Source organism: Microtus ochrogaster, chromosome 22, assembly GCF_000317375.1.
Source record: "Microtus ochrogaster isolate Prairie Vole_2 chromosome 22, MicOch1.0, whole genome shotgun sequence".
NCBI lineage: Eukaryota > Metazoa > Chordata > Mammalia > Rodentia > Cricetidae > Microtus > Microtus ochrogaster.
In genome coordinates this window covers 538,885-561,869 of record NC_022023.1, presented here as the reverse complement: position 1 = coordinate 561,869, position 22,985 = coordinate 538,885, and the positions used below count along the sequence as shown (strand labels likewise).

The following is a 22,985-nucleotide window of genomic DNA, read 5'->3' as shown; positions in this document are numbered from 1 at the left end:
AAGAGAAGAGAGATATACTATGCTAGCACACTTGCTGTCTTAACATGTATTAGTTACCTTTCTATGGCTGCTATAAAACACCACGACCAAGTCAGCTTAAGAAGAGTTTATTTGGGCTTGTGGTTAGAGTGGGGGGTGTCCATGATGGCAAAGCAGAGGCATGACTGCTGGAGGTGGAAACTAAGAGCTCACATCTTGAACCATCAGGGAGCAGGGCACTAGGAAAGGCCTGGGTTTTTATTTTTAATATATATATATATATATAATTTTTTTTTTTTTTTTTGCTTTTTCGAGACAGGGTTTCTCTGTGGTTTTGGAGCCTGTCCTGGAACTAGCTCTGTAGACCAGGCTGGTCTCGAACTCACAGAGATCCGCCTGCCTCTGCCTCCCGAGTGCTGGGATTAAAGGCGTGCGCCACCACCGCCCGGCAGGCCTGGGTTTTTAAACCTCAAATCCTACCCCCAGTTACATACTCCTTCCAGCAATGCCCTGCCACCTAAGCGTCCACAAATAGCAGCAGCAACTGGAGACCATCCATTCAAATGCCCAAGACTAAGGGGACATCTCATTCAAGCCATCACACTGTGCGACGCCTCTGTCATGTTACAACACAGAGTGACATCGTCATCAAATAATTAGCAGACGCAAGGACCACATTTATGGACTGTGCCACCTCAAGTAATCCTGTCTTTATAGATTACCTAGTTTATAAAGGCAATGGACTAAAAGTGAACTACAACATACCTGTGCACTCAGATACACAGGTTACTTCCCACACAGCCTAAACACAGAAAATTCCAATTTGTACCACTGTTTAATTTAATTGCATGGAGAGTGTATTTTTCTGTTTCATTTAAGCATTCATTCTCACATACAATGAGGTCATGAGAATCCACTCCCTGAGTGTCCTGGAACTCACTATATGTACCAGACTGGCCTTGAACCCACAAAGATCCTCCTGTCTTTGCTTCCTGAGTGCTGGAATTTAAAAGCATGCACCACCATGACTGATTTCTTTTTTCAATCAACCATGTTAGAGCTGAAGAGATGGCTCAGTGGTGGTGAACAGTGCTTGCTGCAATTTCCAGCACCCCTGACAGGCAGCTCATAAAATAGAACAGCCCTCTGGCCTCTGTGGGTACTGAACACACATGTGCACATTACACACACCTATACACACAAGTAATAGAAAAAAATCTTTTTCAAAAAAATCACTGTATTAAGGAATAATCAATAGGACATGAAGAAGACTTGAAAATTGAAGTTCAATGAGTTTGACAAATATATATACATCCATGTTACCATTTCACTAATCAAGATACAGACAACTTCCACCACTTACAAAGCCTCTTTGAGCTCATCAGTAATCTCCCACCTACTCAGTCTTGGAGAATCATCAACCTGACTACTATTACCTATTATAGACTAGTTTTGCCAATTATAAAATTATAGCACTTGAAGACAGCAAAGACAGCTCAGCCAGGAAGGCACTTGCCATGCAAACATGAGGACCTATTTTCTACAACCCTTGTAAAAGGTCAGTATGTTGGCCTATATTTGTAATCCCAGAACTGGAGGCAGACACAGAAGGAGTCCATGGGACTTGCTGGCCAGCCTGTCTTACCTAACTGGTGAGGTCTAGGTCCCACTGAGAGACTCAAAACAAGATAGACAGCACCTAAAGAATAAGTTCATGGTCATCCTCTGGCCTACACACACACACACACACACACACACACACACACACACACACACACCCCTACAATTCCCTATGGCCTACACACACACACACACAGCCCTACAATTCCCTATGTCAATTGTTCATTCAATTTGTTGAGACTTACATATAACTGGGTTTGTAATTAGATATTCTTTTATATTAGTAATACCTACTTCACTGCATGAACATACCCACTTTTAAATTTTACTCAAATATTAAAGAGTGCAGGTTAAAATACATAACTACTCCTAAAACGCTTTCCATGGAGGGTATATTGCTGTAAAGTTCTACCTTCAAGGCACGAAGTTCAGGTTCTTCCAAATGCTTGCATTATTCTTACATTTTGTCTTTCCACCAATGGGAGAGGATGTAAGGTGTTGCCTCTGTGGTTTTAATTAGTATTTCCCTAATGGCTAATTACGCTGTCTTTTCATGCTTTTCATGTCCTTAATAGGCTATGTTCCTTTTTTTTTTTTTGTTTTTTTTGTTTTTTGTTTTTCGAAACAGGGTTTCTCTGTAGCTTTGGTACCGGTTCAGGAACTCACTCTGTAGACCAGGCTGGCCTCGAGCTCACAGAGATCCGCCTGCCTCTGCCTCCCGAGTGCTGGGATTAAAGGTGTGCACCACCACCGCCCGGCAATAGGCTATGTTCTTTTGTGAAATGTCTGTTCAAACCTTTTGCCCTTTTATAATTTTATTTATTTACTTATTATTTTATTAGAATGTACAAGAATTTCTGATCTATTCTAGATACAAGTTCACTGTTAGATACACATTCTGAGAATAAAATCTTCTTTCTTTTACCTTTTTATTTCCTTAATAACAGATTTGAAGAACAAGGTTTGTGGGGTTTGTTTTGCTTTTACTTTCTGAAAAAGTCAATATATTGGTTGGCTTATTTAGGGTTGCTATTGTTATGATGAAACATCATGAGCAAATGCAACTTGGGAGGGAAATTCTCATATTAGTAAATAGCAAAAGCAGGATTTGAAATAGGGCAGTTGGCTTTCCAATATTGCCTTTCAGCTTAGGTTAATATTAACTATATAATACAAGTCATTTGAAAAATATCTGCATTTTTTAAAAGTCTGAGATAAACAAGCAGATTCTTAATTATAATAAAGGGTCAGTGAACTGGGCATGGTGGCATACATCTTCAATCTCAGCACTCAGAGCCAGAGACAGACCCATCTCTATGAGTTAGAGGCCAGCCTAGTCTACATATTAACTTCCAGGCCAGCCATGGATATACAGCGAGAACCTGTTTCAAAAAAAAAAAAGTGAGACTTTTAAATGTATGTTTTAAAAGGGCTGTAAAGGTGGCTCACCTTAGCTTTACCCCTCACCTGAAGGGAGTGGTCCCAGTGGCCAGGACAAACCACCTTATCTACCGCCCAGACCCACATCCTGAGCCTTGGGTTGGCCCACCCTAGCATCTACTAGATCTATGACCTGTTGGAGTGCGTGGAGGGACAATCCACAGGATCTCCATGACTTGGGGCAACAGCAGGATGTCTGAGGAGTTTCAATGAGGGTCCATGATGATGGTGTGCCAGAGGCCCTGAGTCAGACTAATGACTCAATGCAATGACATCTGCGGGTGGGGCTGACTGGACACAAGGGTACACTGTGTGACACACTGCAGCTCCCAATGCCACTAGGATGAATGAAGAAGTGTTGGAAAGATGGAGGAGGGAAGTAGTTATTTTGCTTTAAATTAATGTTGGGGGAGGTCATGCTTCAAGGGTAAAGGGCAGACATGGAGGAACTGGGAGGTAAGCAGGATTGGAGTACATGATGTGAAATTCCCAAAGAATCAATAAAGAATTATGAGCCTATGGGGTCATTTTCATTCAATTAACATTCCATTCCCTGGGCTCCATAGGTTTACGGCTATATCATAACACAAAATGCATTCAGTTCAATTTACAAAAGTCTCTAGTCTATAATAATCTCAGCATCATTTAAAAGTCCAAAGTTCGTCAAAGTCTCTTTTGAGATTCATGCAATCTCTTAATTGTAATCCTCTGTAAAATCAAAATCAAAAAGTAGATCACATACTTCCAACATATAATGGCACAGGATATATATATTACCATTCCAAATGTAGGGAAGGGAACATAGTGAGGATATACTGGACCAAAGCAGGACTAAAAGCCAGCTGGGCAAACTCCTTCAGTTCTCCACTCCTTTCAGTCTGTTAACTGCAACGCGATTCTCTCTTCCGGGCTAGTTCTACTTCCTGTTAGCAGTTCTCTTTGGCACGTATCTCATGGCTCTGGCATCTCCAACATTTTGAAGTCTTCAGACAATCCAAGATTCACCTTTACAGCTTCACACAATGGCCTCTCTCAGCCTCCATGCAGGGACACCCCTGACAAATGTCTGGGTTTTGTGGCTTTCCTTAGCTATGGAGGAAGATCCTATAAAGCCTTTCTTCTATCTTTGACTTTAAAGCCAGAACAATGGGGCCTCAACTGCCAAGTTTTGCTGCTTTCTGGAGCTGGAACACGGCCTCCTCATTCAATTACATCTTCACCAGCTTTCTGTTTTCAATGGTTCCTTCACTGCCTAAGCTTGGCTTCCAGAAACTGAATCTGTAGACCAGGTTGGCCTTTAACTCAGAGGTTTCCTTCCTGTCTCCTGCGTACTGGGGTTAAAGGCATGTGCTGCCATGCCTTGACCTAAACTGTTCTTTAATTCCTTTTCACAAACTGGAAGCTTAGCTGGGTGGGGTCTGGCCCTGATCAGAGTCATCACTCCATTTATTCTTTATGGCATCAGGCTTTTCTTTAAACTTCTTCCTGGTGCTCCTTTTCTCTTCAAACTTCATATTTTGAATTTTCCCTTGCTCAGCTTGCTCCTTTTCATTATAGATCTGCTTAAGACTGGCCACTAGTAACCAAGCAACACAGCTATTGCCAGGCTGTTTTGAAATGTCCTCCGCCAAAGCTGTTAATCCAAACTCTACAATTTAGCCTCAGACTGTTTGTTTTTTTGTTTGTTTGTTTTCTATTTTTGCTTTTTGGACAAGGGCAGAAAGCAGCCAGGGTCTCCAGGCCACATATTAATAGTCTTCTGTGAAACTCTTGAGCTGGGCCCCCACAGTTCAAATTATCTTGAACCACTAGGATGGTCCTTTAAGCCTTACTTAAAACATTTATTTAACTGCTTTTCTAACCCAAAGTTCAAAGTCCAAATTCCTCCAAACAAAAGCATCATAGGCCTATCACAGCAATACCCCAGGCCCTGGTAACAACTTCTGTCTTAGGGTTTTATTGCTGTGAAGAGACACACTATAACCACAGCAACTTTTTTTTTTTTTTGAATTTTCGAGACAGGGTTTCTCCGTAGCTTTGGTTCCTGTCCTGGAACTAGCGCTTGTAGACCAGGCTGGCCTCGAACTCACAGAGATCCGCCTGCCTCTGCCTCCCAAGAGCTGGGATTAAAGGCGTGCGCCACCACTGCCCAGCTCATAGCAACTTTCATAAAGGCAGTTATTTAATTGGAGCTGGTTTACAGTTCAGAGGTGTAGTCTATTATCGTCATGGTGGGAAGAATGACAGCATGTAGACAAACATGGAAGGAGCTGAGAGTTCTACATCTGGGTCCACAGACAACAGGAAGAGACCAAGATACACTGGGCCTGAACTGAGCTTCTGAGACCTCAAAGCCTACCTCTAGCAACACACTTCCTCGAACACCACTACACCTCCCAATAGTGCCAGTCCCTGAGCCAATGGGGCCATTTTCATTCAAAGTACTACAAAGTCTAATTAAGCAGATAGTTTAACAAAGTATTTTATTTATACTAGAGGCTAAATAGTTACAGACAGATGATTCCTCTGTTTGGTTTGCAAGTAATATTGAGATGATTTTATTTAAATTATTCTCTAAGCCATAATAACAATTATATTAATATAGTAATCTTATAAGTATTGATCCTATCTCATAAATATGAAAGTAGAAAGGCAAAAATATCACATTTCATAAATAACTTGAATACTTGTTACTCTAAATCTGATCACACTCTGCATGTCTTGTGTTATGTTATTTTTCTCCAAAAAGTACATTACTTGAAAAAGCTGTTCCCATCTGTGTAGTTGCAAGTTTAAGCACCCATCCTATAGAGACAGTCTTCCTTTGTGTGGTGAGGATTAAAGTACACTCTTAGGGGCTTTCTTTCCCTTGTACCAGGCATTTGCCTGTTCTCAGATCATAAGGCTCTGCACTATTTCTCTGTCTCTAGAAAGAAGAACACCAGCACATGTCAGAAATGGGCATTTTCTCAAACAGTATGTAATGTTCTAGAGGAAAAAATAGCAGATAGAATAGACAAAAGAACACTAGAAATCTTAAAATGCATCCTGTCCTATCACAAGCCAAGGACATTGTTACATAATCACTGTTCATACAGGAGAGGCTTTAGGATTAGATAACCAACAACTGAATAAACATTTATACTTAAAAACACTATAGAAAAAAACTTTAAAATAGGCCAACAAGCTGCTGCTTCTGTAATATGAGAGAACATGTTTTAAACTCCCTAGGTTGTTGCAAGTGTTTTCTAAAATAAGCAAAGAAACAGAAAACAAATAAGGGAAAAGCTAGTTTAAAATTAGGTTATGACACAACATATATACCGCCAAATAGATTGAGTAAAATGTCCAAGTTTTAGTAAAATCACAATTAGACCACTATACCCTAGCTTCTCAACTTTACTCCTATGATAGCAACCTTATCTTCTGCAGTTCTTTCTTGATAATAAACCTGACAGCTCATTTTTTATCCCTACCCATTATGCCTTCAAGTCCCTTCTTTAATAAACCTAGATCCACGTCCAAAGCCTTAACAACTAGTGGGTACAGTGCCACATACCTGTAATTTCACCTTCTTGGGAGGCTGAAGGCCTGAGTACAAGACCAACCTGGGCCTCACAGTAAGACTTGTACTTCAAAAACAAAGCAACAACATGCAACTCTAATAACATCTTCTAATCTACTATACCCTTTCTACCAAACTTTTAGACAAACTTTAACCGTGGTTTAACTTAAGATTACTTACAAGAAAAAGTATTCTATTTGGTCTATTTCTATTGTATGAGGCAGATACTGCAAGTTTCCAGCCAGGATCTATGCTTTCTTTTCTTACAAAAGAAATCTTGATTTTACTCAGGAAATTCACATACTTGCTAAAATGCTATACTTCCCAGGCTCCCTACAACAGATCTGTGACATTAGAATTTACAATCCTGATGAGTCAGGGAAAGATCTTTCAAAAGACCCAATTCACTCAATAGATGTGGCTCTAGAAGGGTCACCTGTTCACACAAGGAAAACAGCACTCCTGGAGATAGGCAAACAGAAAAACAAAGTAATTCACAGCCCTGAGTCATAATACTGCTGTGCTCTGCCCTGAACTACCTGCCTTCCACGTTTGTGTGACCCAAGGATAATAAAAAGTCTTATTATCTTTAAAATAATGTTTTACTGGTATATTTAAGGTGTCCCACATGATATCATAGGATACACATAGATAGTAAGACAGTCAACACACTTAAATCAACTCACATAGTCATTTTCTTTGTTTTTATGGCAAGAACAAAAGAAGAAAACCATTCTTACATACTGTGAGTTGTTATTTTAGAGTTTCTACTATCTACAATAAATACAATTCTTGATTTGTTGGCCTATTCTATTTCTAACATAGTAACTAGAGACACTTTAAACTTGCATGTAAGATTGCGTTAGGCTCTTTACCAGGTTAACTACATCTTTGCCCTGGCCCTTCAACATCTCTCAACTCATTTCCTATAACCCTCACCTGCTTCCGTCCTGCTCACGTTTGTACGTTCAGACACACCAAAGCCCTTGTGCACTGACCACACCCAACTGCTGGTCCCTAGGCCTCTGCAGGGCGCCTTCTCACACTTTCCCTGATTTGCTTCTTTCAGGACGCAGTCTTGCCTCTGAAGTAACTTCCCTAACCCTCTTTCCAAAACTGCTCTAATGCTGCCTCCCACTGCTTTCTGACACTTCTGACTGCTTTACTATGTGAAATCATGGTTGCTTATTTCTTGTCTTATCCCCAAAAAGGAATCTCCCTGAAGACATGAACCTTGTGTGTCTTCTTTTACACTGTTTCTCCAGTGATCATACCTGGTGCTCAATAAACACACTGAAGACTCTGTGAGTGTGTGTGTGTACGTGTACATGGCTATATGGAAGAAGTGTCTAGCCAGCCATGCCCTTCCCACCACGAGTGAGCAATTGTCGTGCAGGGAGAGAACTAGGGAGGGTTGACATCAAATTTCTGTAGGCGAATCTCAGACAATTAGTTGGAAATTAAAACAAACAAACAAAAACAACAGTTACAGGCTGAAGCTGGAGTTCAGTGTCAGAGTACATCCACCATGCCCTAAATTCAAACTCCAATATTGAAAAAAAAAAGATTATTATAACACAGTTAAAAGCTTCCCGAATAGTATTTGTAATTAAGAGATTGTTTCAACTGCTCACTTAGGCTTGTAAATAATTAGGTAATAATTCTGCATGTGGGCATTACTTTATAAAGGTAAATAATCTACTTAATCAGAATCAGGCATTGTCATAGAATAAAGGCAAAACGTGGCGATTGTTTTTCTCACAGTGATAAATGCTTGGAAGAAGTGGCTCAAGGAGGAAAAGGTTCATTTTGTGTGACACTACGGAAGGATACAGTCACTCATGGCAGGAAGGGCCATGTGGTGATAGGCACATGTCCTACAGCCTCCATTACAATTCTCCTGGAGTACTTAGTAAAGTAAAAACTATAAAAATAAAAGTAGTTGCAAGTAATTAGAAGTGCTCACAAGGAAAACTAACACAAACAATTATTAGCAAGGGCTGTGCTAAGTGTCAAGCACACGTTTCTTGGAAGGGTGTGATAGCCCCTCTAAGTTACACTTTCACCTGTGAAAAGACAACTCAAAAGATCTGAGTTAAGCTCACTTCTAGTGTGGCTTTAAATCCATATGGGCTGTTATAACGTAGTATATAGAAAGACAGACTATGAAGAGTAAATTTTTAAAGGCCCAATGAATCAAAAGTAAACATTCTTTAATGTCAATATTTCAGTTAATTTCAAGAAAATAAATGCCATGCTAATATGTACACTGTACCTTTCTTAGACACTCATACTCCTCACGAAGTTCTCCAGGCTTGCTTAATTTGATTGGTGCTCTGAATATAAACTCTGGAGGAAAAGGAAAAGACTTTCAAATAGAGTTTTGTAAGATGGAAGCATGATAATATTCTACTGCTGACCACCACATTATAAGTCACGTTAAAAATTATGTTTTGTAAGCCAGGCGGTGGTGGCACACGCCTTTAATCCCAGCACTCGGAGGCAGAGGCAGGCAGTTCTCTGTGGGTTCGAGACCAGCCTGGTCTAAGCTTTGTTTGTTTGTATTAGTTTGTTTTTTGATACAGGGTCTCAGTATATAGCTCTAGCTGGAACTTACTATGTAGACCAAGCTGGTTTTGAACTCTGCCTGTCTCTGCTTCTGTGCTGGGATTAAAGGTGTGTGCTATCACACCTGGTTCAAAGTATGGGTATCTTAGTTTGAATATTCCCTTATTCATTAAGTCAATATTTACTAAAGGTTGTAAATCAGGACTGTTCTAAGAAATGTGAACAAGTACAGTCTTTGTGTCATAAATTGCAATCTTGTGGAGGAGCCAACACAGGTAAACAAGCGTTTACTTCTGAGTAGTGGCAGTAAATGTTATGGCGAGGAAGTCAATGTAGAGTGGAAGGAAAAGTCTGTTTTATACAGAGTGGTTTGGAAAACGAGCGCTGATAAACATGTCAAAAGACTACAAAGAAAGCTATATTTGAAGCCCCTGTGTCACGTGTCTGTCTCTCTCTCTCTCTCTCTCTCTCTCTCTCTCTCTCTCTCTCTCTCTCTCACACACACACACACACACACACACACAAATACACAGAAATAGTCTTTTTCAGTACGTAACGTATTTTCTTTAGCCCCCAAAGTCTTCCGTGCCTCTCATGAGCCTAAGGAAAAAAGACACTACTTCCCAGCGTTCTCTTCAAGGTGTTCCATTAACTGGTCATCTACAAAAATCACTACATTGCTCAATCCTTGAATAATTAGCTTCAAAACAGAAACCATATACATTAATTTGTATGCTGTTTCCCCATCTAAAATTTTATCTTCTCTCCATTCTGTATATTTTCTAAATTGAAGACAGGAGGACTATAAGATGCATAAAGCAAATGGACAATAAAAATGAAAAACTTGGAACAGGAATAAAAGTTAAGTCTTAAATGTTATCAAAAAAGGAGAGCCAACCATGGAGGTACACGCCTGGAATCCCTGCACTCAGGAGCCAAAAACAGGACTGCCATAAATTTAAGAATGGCCTGGACTACAGAGCAGGAACCTAATTTTAGAAAGGATAGAGGAGCCGGGCGGTGGTGGCGCACGCCTTTAATCCCAGCACTCGGGAGGCAGAGGCAGGTGGATCTCTGTGAGTTCGAGGCCAGCCTGGTCTACAAGAGCTAGCTCCAGGACAGGCTCCAAAGCTACAGAGAGACCCTGTCTCAGAAAAAAAAAAAAAAAAGGAAGGATAGAGGGGTACACACTTTATTTCTATAAATATAATAGCTTATAGCCTCGAGATGTTTAGTGTTCTAACTATAGCAACAGTTTTACAATTTATTGATAACTCTACCTCCCAGTGTTGGTTCTAGAAAAACTAAGTTCCTCAAAAGCTTTTTGTCCCTTTTCAGTAGTCTCAACTATTTCCAAAAGAAAGTATACTGAAGAATAAGAAGCTACTTAGAAACAGTGGCGTAAAGACCTCCACCCACAAAGAAGACAGACAACTGTCACCACCTTAAGGCCTGATAACTGTTTCAGTCGTACCCCAAAGTGCATTCCACTTACAAGAAGTGCATTTAAAAGTTGATGCTCTTAACAGAGAAGAGAAGAAGAGAAAAGATAGAAAAACTCCTTTTTAAAAAGTACTTTAGGGGCTGGGGTCAGCTGTTAGGAGCATCAGCTGCTCTTTAAGAGGACCGGGGTTCAGTTCCCAGGACCTACACAGTGGCTCACAGCCATCTGTAACTCCAGTTCCAAGGAATCCAAGCTGTCTTCAGGTCCCTAGAGGCACCAGACACACGTGTTATATACATACAAAAATACCTGCAGGCCAAACACTCATCACAGAAAACATCCTTTTTTAAAGAAAGTACTTCAGACACAGGTATTGAAAACCTCTTCACACATGTCAGTGAAACGTTCACAGAAACGTCACAGTAGGCACCAACTGATCCTACAACTGAGGCAGGCAACTGGGAGTCCAACGGTTTGCTTACCACAACACCACGGGAACATGGCAAAGATGGAAGAGAAATTTTTAACAGGAGGAAAAAGAGAAATTATTTAATGATTTAAAAGGCAATTCTTTCCAAATTAAGGCCAATCTTGCTTGCCTACTACAAAAGCACTGCAGCAGTGCCCTCCTGAATAGTCTTCCTGGCACACCTGTGGAAGACGGGCTTAACTGTGAACTGATGCAGGAGGACCCAATCCACTGTGGGAATAAGCCCATCACCATTCTCTGAGCAGGTATTCTAGGCTGTGTACAGAAGCTAATAAATGTAAATCTGTACTTGAGCCAGCAAGCAGCATTCCTCCATGGTTTCTACTCCAAGTTTCTGCTTGAATAGGCATTTAAAGGAAACCCCTTTCTACTCTAACTTAATTTTAGTCAGTATTTCATAACAGAAAGGAAACTAGTATGTTTCCTTTCTTACCTAAAAACACAAAATATTCATTAATAAGGAAACAGTCATGAATTTGTAAGAACCTACAATACAGCACACAAGCAAAATTTAAAGAGAAATTAATATAAAATTATGGTAAGAAATGTAATATACCACAAGTAAAATCATGCATTAAGCAAACCAAAAGAGCAGCAAAAAATAAACAGAAAAATGCAAAATATTACATTGGTCATATTTACATATATATGTACCCACCTAATGAAGAGTATTTATTACTTAATGAAAAACAGAAACAATTATTTATAATATACTATGTTACAAAGACATTTCAAACAGTTTCAAAAAATCCATATTATAAAAATTTTCATCTTTAACACTGGCTACCATTTTCCAAGTTGAGCTTTCTAGCCATGCAACTGCCAACTGTTACTCAACATTCTTTCCCATTAAATCCCTTTCCTGAATAAATTTGCAAATGTAGATATCTGTTCAGTACAACTAACAAGGTTAGCTGTTTCTATTTTTCACATAGTACTCTGAAATAAACAGTAAACCAGGAGCTAGCAAAACCAAGAAGAAAAGGAGAAAGATTTTGTTTTGAAAAGACCTAAGTGCAGGTACCATACCGGGCTTCAATCTGCAGTGCCGCTAACGCTACAAGACTGGTGTTGCATATATGCTCCTTTGAATGGCTGCTTGTTATCTACAAAACAAAATGCTGGCAACGAAGCGTTGCTTTCTAACAGATAACAGCCCACCTTCCTAAGACCACATTGGATCATGGTCTCACTAGCATGGCATGAACTTGCCATCTGTCCAGCACACTAGTGCTGAAACTTTAGCTCTGCTAATCTAAGAGGCAACGATGACACTCCATGGTAAAACTAAGGACTTTCCACATAGCTAAAAGTAGCTTATGCTTCCTCTGAGCTCTGTTCCCTTTGTTGCTCACATAAACTCATCCTCTTGATTTGCTAGAGTCCTTCTGTATAAGCCACACAGTCTGAAGAGCAACACTTTCAGTGGACTCTGTGTATGGCAGAAATTCTTATGCAATATATACTCAATTTTCTTTTATTTATTTTTAAAGATAGGCTTTTTGCCTGGAACTCAGAAATCTACTTGCCTCAGCTTCCCAAGTGATAGAACTGGGATTAAAGGCATGCATGCTGTGCCTGGCCTCAAATTGTTCTTTTACAGCTTCTGCATTTTGTATCATATTTGGAAGACCTTGTGACCAAGACATAATTAACTCTATCATAGTTCTTTCTGGTACAACCATAACAATCTTCTCAGATTCACTTTTTAAAATTCCAAGTATTTTGAGGAACAACATAAGGAACAAAATCTTATTCAGGCTTATAAATAAGACTACTAAGGGCTGGAGAGATGGCTCAGAGGTTAAGAGCACTGGCTGCTCTTCCAGAGATCCTGAGTTCAATTCCCAGCAACCACATGGTGGCTCACAACCATCTGTACTGAGATCCGGCGCCCTGTTCTAGCGTGCAGGCATACATCGAGGCAGAATGTTGTATACATAATAAATAAATAAAATATAAATAAGACTACTATCTAACACAAGTATAAAAATACTTTAGTGACCCCTTGGAAAAAATGACAACTGAGTTTACCATTAGGACATTTTCTCTAAGACAGGTCTTAATGGTTGTCAATCTCACAACAAACTCTATTGTTTTGTATAACTAGTATACACTAATTTCAAAAGTGAGTAAAATTTTCAAGTCTCAAGTGTTTAATATCTTCATCTTGTAAGTAATCTAAACTTAAAATTTGACTGTAGACAAGTATCAGAGCCTCAGATGATGCAGGCTCAATTTCCTCTTCTATAAAATCAAACTAACAGTAAATACAACCTAATTAATGATATCATTCACTGCAGGCTATGAGGATCAAATGAGAATGAGGAAAGTGAAAATACTGTATAAATTATTTCTGACAGAATAGAGCATAATTTATTAAATATAAAATTATAGCTGATTTTTGTGGTGTAATGCTCTGTACCTTATAACTTGGTTTTATTAGCAAGTTAAACTTATAAGAAACACAGATTTAGCTGTTTTATATTCATATTCCACAAAAAGCTAAATTCACTTTGGTACAGTTATTTAAAAAGTCATATAATGTTAAATAGGAGCTCAGCACCTGGCATCACAACCCTGCGGGTGAGCTCATAATATCAGGTTCAGACACTTGCTCTGTCAATTGCTGTGTGAGCTCCTTCCGCTCCTTCAGCCAATAACCTTTAAGATATCAGTCCGCTTGGGCGTGGTCTCTTATACTGTAAATGCAGCTGTAAAGCCTGTGCTTGTTCTCTTGCTTCCAGCTCTCACTTCCGGCTGCTGGACTCTGTTCCTGTTCCCCATTTGTGCAGAGGACTGTGATCTAGGACAGTGATCTGTGAGTCTACTCCTAAATAAATAACCCTTTATTGTACGTATTTCTGAATTAGTGTGGGATTATTTTGTAACTTCCGCCATCAGTCAATGATGTCAAAGTACTCAGAAATGTCAAGCTTCTCTTTGCCTCAGTCTCCTTATCTATCAAATACAAATCAACATACTGGCCAACTTATCTCACATGCAATTAGACCACAATTATTATGATCTATCATATCTTACTATGCCTCTAACTTGTTTGCAATCAAAAGACAAGAGTAAGGTGCCATCATATGTCCACTAACATTAGAACAGACATAAATCATCTTAATATTGGGTTAGAATAATTTAAAAATGCACAATGCTAAAATAAACTAAGCATGATGGCACATACAAGTAATCCCAATATTCCAAAGGGTGAGATAGGAAGAATCTGTGTTTGAGGCCAGTCTGGGCTACATACTAAGACCCTATATCAATAAAAACCATCATCACCACCATCTCTGGGCTACATACTAAGACCCTATGTCAATAATAATCATCATCACCACCATCTATATTTTTTAAAAGCACTGTAGAGGACTGTGTCCTTGTGCACACAGATAAGCCTTGAAGAAGTCAGGAAAAGTGAAACACACCGGCTTGCTTCTTCTGAGGGAGTGTTTACCTGTCCTCCTGGGATGCTGGGAAAGGATGTAGTTGATGACCCGGTGATTCCTCATCTATTGAGGCAAGAACTACTGTATTCCCCTAGAATATGTTTTGCTTATTCCAGACCCTTTCCCCCTAAATCTTAAGCAGTGCTTCTAGGCCATAAAGCCCATCCTTATGAGTGGGGTCACTTGTGCTTTACAACAGCCTAAGTGGCTTCTCTGTTACCTTAGGGCCAGGCCAAACTAGACACCCACAGGCATTATTACAGTAGTCATTTTTCCTCAGACCCTAAATCCTGGGCGCTATCTTTGAGTCAACAGTACCCATCTTTGTGGAAGAAGCTGGATGTACTTTGTAAAGAATTTCAATGTAAACACATCATAAGCTCTGCTATACTCATGGAACTGAGTTACTTGTTTTCTGAAAACCTTTTCCAATATCATGCTGTGCTTAAATATGGCTACAATAAACCAACTCAGACTCTCAAGTTTGGATTTGTACTAACTAGTTTCCTTAACTGAATTTCATTCTTCCCTCACCCAGATTGCCCCACCAGCTGTAAAACCTGCAGGAACTCCCCTGCCACATACACAAAGTATAATGCTGGTTAATCACAGGAAAACATACCATAATTTTAAGTAGTATCGGGGCTGGCAGTCAATGAAGAATCCTTACTGTAGCCTAGTGTATGGCATATACTTGTAACCCTAGTATTCAGGAAATTGAAGAGGATCTTTGTGAATTCCAGTCCAGCCCAATTACATATGGAGTCCATGGTCAGCCTGGGCTATGCAATAAGATCCTATCTCAAAAATACAAAATAAAAGTTTTATAATAAAAACATGTAACAGTTAAGGAGCAAACATTATATGCTAAATGTCAAATACATACAAACCACACATTGCCAAAAAGATAGATATGGCAGACCTAACTGCCTGTCATTATGAAGGCTTGCCTACAAAATTTGCTTTGGCTGATGCCTTGAACATGGATTTCAGGTAGGCTCTTACCCTCCCTGACTTTACCGGTAGGAGTGGTTTGTTGTACCTCCCTGACTTAGAAACACCTGCTTACCTACTTGGAGTATGAAATGTTGGTACATGCTCAACAGAAAGTGTATGTGATCTGTTCATTATAAAAGCTCTAGGCAGAAAGCCTCCAACAAGTTTCTCTGGTTGGTAACATTCACACAGTGCTCCACTTTCTTTGCTGGGGGAATAATACACATCTCCACTGGGAGAAAACCATGAAAACCTATATCTAATTTCCCCCAAACTTTGTCCTGCAAAGTGTTTGCTGTTGATGTTGCTCAGTGTTATTTCATTGCCCTATATCACAGCTATGAGCTCAACTACATGCTGAGTCCTGTAAGTGCTCCTGGTGAGTAGCTGAGGTTATGGGTGGGTTTTGGACACACACACACACACACACACACACACACAATGTGTAGTGCAGGATAACCTTAGTATCTTCCTGCCTCAGTCTTCCGAATGCTGGTATTACAAATATGCACTACTAAATGCCTAGCTCTAAATATTCTTTAGATTCCAGTTTGTATCTGAGAAATGATAGCAATATTACACATCTATAGTTGTTGGTCCAATATCAAATTCAAATTCATTCTTATTTCCTAGTCAATATTCCTCTAAAACCTGTAAAGCTCCACTACATTTCTGTAGTAAGGATTTATATTTATATAATTTTCCTTAGTTATGATAAAAGATAAAGTAGATATAAATATTGTAACTGTAATTCTTGCTTGATACCTATTTTGTTATATGTAATTTTAGTATGTTAAAGTTAAAACCTTCCTTTTTATTAAAATAGAAAAGGGGAGGGGATGTGGGATCTCCCTCTGTGTGTTGCTCTGGAGAAAAAACTTTCTAAAATATCAACATATATGAAGGCTATCTAATGAAATAGACAAATAATAGGGGAGACAAGAGTCTCAACTGGCCATCTCTTGTCACCAAATGAAGCTTCCAATACCCAATTGAATTCCATCTAATTGAGCTGTTGGCTAAAAGAATCCCACGTGAACCCCCAAACAACCCAGGTTGTTCTAAGACTATAGGTAGCTCTCTACTTACTGACAACATGGCCTCATTGCTGAAGACAACACCCACACAACACTTTAAACATGGAGAAGCCGAGCTGGTGCCTATATAGAGCCTTCACCCCTGTTTTCTAGCATCTTTGGTACAGGAAGGTACTCTGCAAGCTACCAAAAGAGAAATGTAAACACCAACCCAGCCACAAACCCTCTGATGTTCAATGGAGTCCTGCCTGCAAGATACGCTAGTGCAATGGTGGCACAAAGTTTATGGGAATAGTCAACTCATGTGATTTGATTGATGATCCACTTCATAAGATGTAACTAACACTACTTAGATGACCAACAACCTAAAACAAGATAGACCAGGGACCTAGGGTAAAACCAAACACTTCTGTTCTATATATATTTTTTAAAAAAGTAGCATAAAATGACTATACTCATAGATCAGTGTTCAGCCATCAACAGAGAAGTTTCCTCTTACAGCAGAAGGGAACAAATACAGAGACCTACAGTCAGATATCACACAGAGAATAAGGAACCTCAGAACACTCAGCCCTAAACAGGGCTCAGGGAATCCCAAAGTAGAGGAGAGAGAAACAGTATAAAAGCCAGAGGGGATGAAGGACACCAAGAAAACAATGCCCTCTAAATCAATGTGATTGCCATACATACGAACTCACAGAGACTGAGGTAGTATGCACAAGATACTGTAGATATATGGGTGCATAAACATATGCACAAGAATGCCCACTGAAGATCACTCACAATACCTAAGACTACAATCTGAATGACCTTCAAATTACAACCGACTAAACAAACTATATGTGGGACACCATCTTGGTAACAGTCATTCCTACAATGTCTGCTTTTCTCCTAGCTTCTTAGTTGGCCTGGTGATTTAGGATAAGAAGTCATCCACTGTGCATAAAAATGCAGCAGCTCTGAATGGCATCCAGATGATCCAAGGGTCACCATGTTCTCCAGCAACAGTCAGACTGAGAGTAAATCCCCCACAGCCTAAACAGGACATGAACAAATTCAAAACTGCCTGCAGCCTCTAGTTTGCAAACCTTACTCTGGCCTTGCTCTCATCCTACAGGGGTCCAGTGAGGATCCTGGACATCCACAACACCCAGCTTCCTCAAAAGCTCCTGCAAATTTTCCTCCTCAGCACTGAAGGAAAGTTAAAAGACCTCCTGTTTCTCAGTGGCTTCTGTAAGGCACCACTTAAGCCAGCAAATGCCCCAAGAGACAGCAGGTGGGGATGCACTTCCTCTTTACTGCCCATGAGGACAGCATGTCTGACTTTCTGCTTCTTGTTTCTCACTAGCTGCTTCCCCCTTCACCAAGAATCCACAAATGTCTGAAGCCCTGGCTGCCGTGGCAATCTTAAGAGCTCTCACTTTTTAAATAAGGCTCTTCTAGTTACTCTCAGCAGGGGTTTTGTCTGCTACAATCTGCTCCGCTGTAATCAGAAGAATTTAAAACCTACATACTTCATAAGCACTGTAAGAAAAGCAAGATTTCATGATAAAAGCACGAAGCAGACCAAACTATGTTTTCAAATTATGAGATGAAGCATATCATAAGACAAATGTGTATTACACAAATAAATCGGAAGGATAAAGAAAGAACCAACAGGAGCTGACATAATAAAAAAGGCCAGGCAGCCTAAAGTTATGGAAGGTGTCAAGAAAAAGTACTGGCAAAAAAAAGAAAGCTACTCACAAACTAGATAAGGACACTGTGAGTTAAGAGTGGGACACAGGATCCGGGGGACAGCAACGGGAGGCAGTGCTGAGTGGAGGCGATGAGGAAGTCGAAGGGTTAGTCCTCGACACAATGCATTTCTGCCTCTAAGGGGCAGGGGCTAAGAGGCATGAAGAGCCTCTACAAGTGATATGGATGGGAGGAGGAGAAGTCAGAGCAACCACTACTGAGTGAATGTTCTAACAGAGAAACAAGAAGGAAGAGACAAGTCTAATAGACCCATGGGGAAACAGAAAGGAAAATACTCTCTGAAAAGGCTAAAATGGCACCACCAAATGGCTCACTTACAACCAACCTGATGGCATCAATTTGATCCCAGAAACCTAGATGGTAGAAGGAGAGACATGACTCCCAAAAGTTGTCCTCTGACTCCACACAGGCTTTGGTATATACACGCATGTGCTCACACAGGCACACACACACAATTTAGCTATTAAAATTATATAGGGGACTATGCTGGCAACTTGACAACTTGACGCAAGCTAAAGTCATTTGAGAACAGAACCTCAAACGAGAAAATACCTCCATAAGATTGGGCTGTGGGCAAGCCTGTAGGGCATTTTCTTAATTAGTGATCAATGGGGAATGACCCAGTGCATTGTAGGTGGTACCATTGCTGGGCTAGTATCCTGAGTTCTGTAAGAAAGCAGCTGAGCAAGCCACAATGAGCAAGTCAGTAAGCACCCCTCTGTGGCCGCTGCATCAGCTCCTATCTCCAGGTTCCTGCCCTGTTTGAATTCCTGTCCTGACTTCCTTCAATGATGAACAATAAGGAAGTAGAAGTCAAATAAAGTCTTTCCTCCCAAGTTGGCTTGTTCATGGTGTTCTAACATAGCTACAGTAAACCAAAATAAGACAAGGGATTTTTTTTAATTCATTTATTGAGTACACTGCACAAAGCCAATGGACTGGGCAGTAACTAGAATGATAAAAGAAGTTGCTTTAGTAAGACGAAAAGCCATTGTTAGAGTATGGTAGATAACTGACATGCTAGAAAAGGAATGGTGACTTAATAGAATTCACAAAAAGAGAAAAAGAAAATCAAAGTGCTAACACAGGAGTGTGTGTGTGTGTGTGTGTGTGTGTGTGTGTGTGTGTGTAACAACAATGGAAACAGTCACAAGATATTAGGAGATTAAAGAGGAAATGAGCAGTAAAGCAGGGATGTGAAAAGGGAAAACACACAAATACGAGGCAGATCTTCCACAAAGAAATTTAATATGGTTTATTAGCTAAGACGAATCTATAACATATAACAGTTCTTGGGGATGGAGCTCAACAACTACAGAGATAACAGAGTCACACAGAATGAGCAACTACCAAATCAGTCTTAGAAACAAGTGCTGCAGTTAAGAGTCACAATGGGAGAGAACAGGACTAGGAAGGACAGTTTTCGTAAGGAAGGGTGAAGCTGGACTAACCTACTAGCCAGTTTGCCAACTCCGAATCAGAAAACACTGACAAGTAGAGGTCAACAGACCTGCAAAACCAGATGTAAAAATAGAGACAAGCAAATAAGACGTCTATACTGAATCTAAAAACAACCCCAAAAGCAATGTTGTCTTATTAGACAATCTGCAATGGATCATCAGTAAAACCCTATGATTAAAGAGGTCACAGAATCAAATGTAGGCACAGGAGTCAGCAGCAGCTGAAAAGAAGGGTTTGGGCCTCGGATCTTTCATCCAAGGCTAACAAAGAACCTCATGGGCATAGCAGCACATCCACCACCAAAATGAAACAACAGTCTTTGATTTCTTCTATGTGAGGCAAAACATTATTCACAATTGTGGTGGTCTGAAAGAAAATGGCCCCCACAGACTCATAAGGAGTGGCACTATTAGGGAGTATAGTCTTGTTGGAGGAAGTGTGTCAATGGAGGTGGGCTTTCAAAAGTTCAAGCAAGGCCCTGTGTCTCTCTTCCTGCTGCCTACTGATCCAAACGTAGAACTCTCAGCTACCTCCCCAACACTTGAGTGCAGCCATGCTCCCCATCATGATAATAATGGACTAAACCTTTGAATATGAGCCAGCTCCAATTAAATGCTTTCTTTTGTAAGAGTTGCCATGACAATGGGTCTCTTCACAGCAACAGGACACTAACTAAGACAACTATCATCAGTAAAATGATTCCAAAGTTAGAGTTCAGAATCTGGAGCCAAAGAGACCTGCATTCAACTGTACCCTATCCTGGATTCCATCTGCACTGTTTTTCCTTGCTAGCTTGATTCTTTTTTTTTTTTTTTTTTTTTGGTTTTTTGAGACAGGGTTTCTCTGTGGCGCTAGCTTGATTCTTTAATCATAAAATGGGAGTATCTCCTATTTGAATAGTCTATGTCAACTTATCTTCCAGTATTTTCATCCAACTACTTTACCAAATGCTTTTAATGGGCCCAAAGACCTCTAGGTAAGCCAAGGAAGGCTACACAGTACAGATGCAAAGGGTTCAGAGGATGGGCATAATCCACTGTGCAGAAAGAATCTACACTTATGTCTAAGAACTAAGGATCTCTAAAGGAGCTTACTGGAAACACAGATCTGGGACAGCAGCACCATCGACTCCCCCTAGAAAGAATGGAATGAAAAACCAGCAAACACTGTCCTTCGTTAGCATCTCCTTACCATTCCTAAAGCTTCTTAGAATGCATTCTTCTAAAGCAGAAGGGAGCACCCTTACGTGAGAAAGAACACTGTTCCCTCGGCGTCCCTCCTTTTCAGTACACTCTGCTCATGTCCACCCTTGCTAGGAACCTAGTCCAGTGCCTTACACATATTAAGAATACTCCATTAAATACAGCATAAAGCCTTAGCATATAGGCAAAGTAAATTCCATAAATGCTAATTCTTCTACCTCCAAAACTTTTCAGGCTATATCAAACAATGCCTAAATCTGACAAATCCTTCATATCCTATATTAACAAGCCTACTTATTTCTGTCAGAAACATCTGCATTGTGAGAGAATCACAAGAAGAGACACAGAGTTCCTAAATTTCACACACTACAGGATAAATTTAAGTAAAATCTTGATGTGGTAGAAATTTCCCAGATTCTAAAATTCAAGAGATTTAGGTGATTGAACATAAAACTGAATACACACACAAGTCACACACAATATTCATACATGTTCTAGTTTCCTTTCTGTTGTTGACCAAAGCAACTTAGGGAGGAAAGTGGTTATTTAGCTTACACTTCCAGATCACAGTCTATCATTGACGGAAGTCAGGGCAGGAACTTGGAAGAGAAGTCATGGAAGAACTTGGCTTGGTAGCTTGCTCTCTGGCTCACTCCCAGGCTCATACTTGTCTAGCTTTCTTGTATAGACCAGAAGCATGTGCGTAAGGCTGGTGCCATCCCCAATGAGCTGGGCCCCCCTACATCAGTTAATTACCAAACAACCCTCCACAAAAATGCCCACAGACAATCTGATCTAGGCAATTCCTCAATCAACGCTTTCCTCTCAGATAATTCTAGTCTGTGCCAACTTGACTGTTAGTGCTAACTGGAACAGCAAATAAAAAGTCTGGCAAAATATACCCTCATTAACAGTGGCTGCTACTGAAATGCAAAAACAATAGCATATAATGTCATCACTTTGTTGTATGTGGTTTTTTTTTTTACTTTTTGGGTTTTTTTTCTTTCTATCTGCATGTATGTCTGTGTGAGGGTGTTGAATCCTCTGGAACTGAAGTTACAGATAGCTGTGAGCTGCTATGTGGGTGCTGGGACTTGAACCCAGGGCCTTTAGATGAGCAGCCAGTGCTCTTAACTGCTGAGACATCTCTCCAGCCCTCACTGTGCTTTTTTGGTGTTCAATTTTCCTATACTGAATGCAAATGCCTACTAAGTTTCTCATCCTTAGGTTTTGCTCTCCTTAAATCCATCCTGTACGCTTACTGTTAGGACAAGTTTCTCAACCATCTTCAAGAAGCTTGTGGTTTACTCTTTTTTTTTTTTTTTTTTTTTGTATCCCTAACAACTAGCACTGTGGTTGGCACAATAATTAATGACTACATTAACAAATAAAGTATAAAAAGCTTACGTGAGGTATTTCTTTCTCTAATCACCTTATGTGCCATCTTGCCTAAACCATACCACTTTCCAATCCAACCATTATTCAGATTTAGAAATGAAGAATTTTAGGTGCAGAGTTTGCCCAAAGTCTCACAGCGACAAAAGGCCTCAAGCTAGAATTTACATTCAGATCCACTACTTTTCAATACTATCTTTCTTCCAGAATACTTTTCAGTATGCAAATAAATAATAGTTACACTTCAGTAAGGAGTAGAAGATATTACTAATCATGTATTCATCTTACAATCCTTCTAAACTCAGAAAAAGTATAAATACATAATACAGCTGCTGCCCAGATCCCAGGGTCTTACCACAGCTGGAGTCTATGCTGAAGACACAGGTAGAGTCTCATACTGCCACCAAAGGTTTATATATATATATATGTGTGTGTGTGTGTGTGTGTGTGTGTATACATATATATATAATTTATTATGTATACAATTTTCTGCCTCCATGTATACCCAAACGCCAGAGGAGGGCGCCAGATCTCATTACAGATGGTTTGGAGCCACCATGTGGTTGCTGGGA

The 22,985-nt window shown here is 40.0% G+C and overlaps 1 protein-coding gene across 1 annotated transcript in view; it reads right to left on the bottom strand.

The window, feature by feature from the left end:
- Rnf169 (ring finger protein 169) overlaps positions 1-22,985 on the bottom strand; it is a 44,160-nt gene that overhangs the window by 12,832 nt on the left and 8,343 nt on the right. The window contains exon 2 of the mRNA XM_026784419.1: positions 8,880-8,953. Coding sequence (XP_026640220.1) covers positions 8,880-8,953 — 74 coding nt within the window. The remainder of the gene's footprint in view (positions 1-8,879; positions 8,954-22,985) is intronic.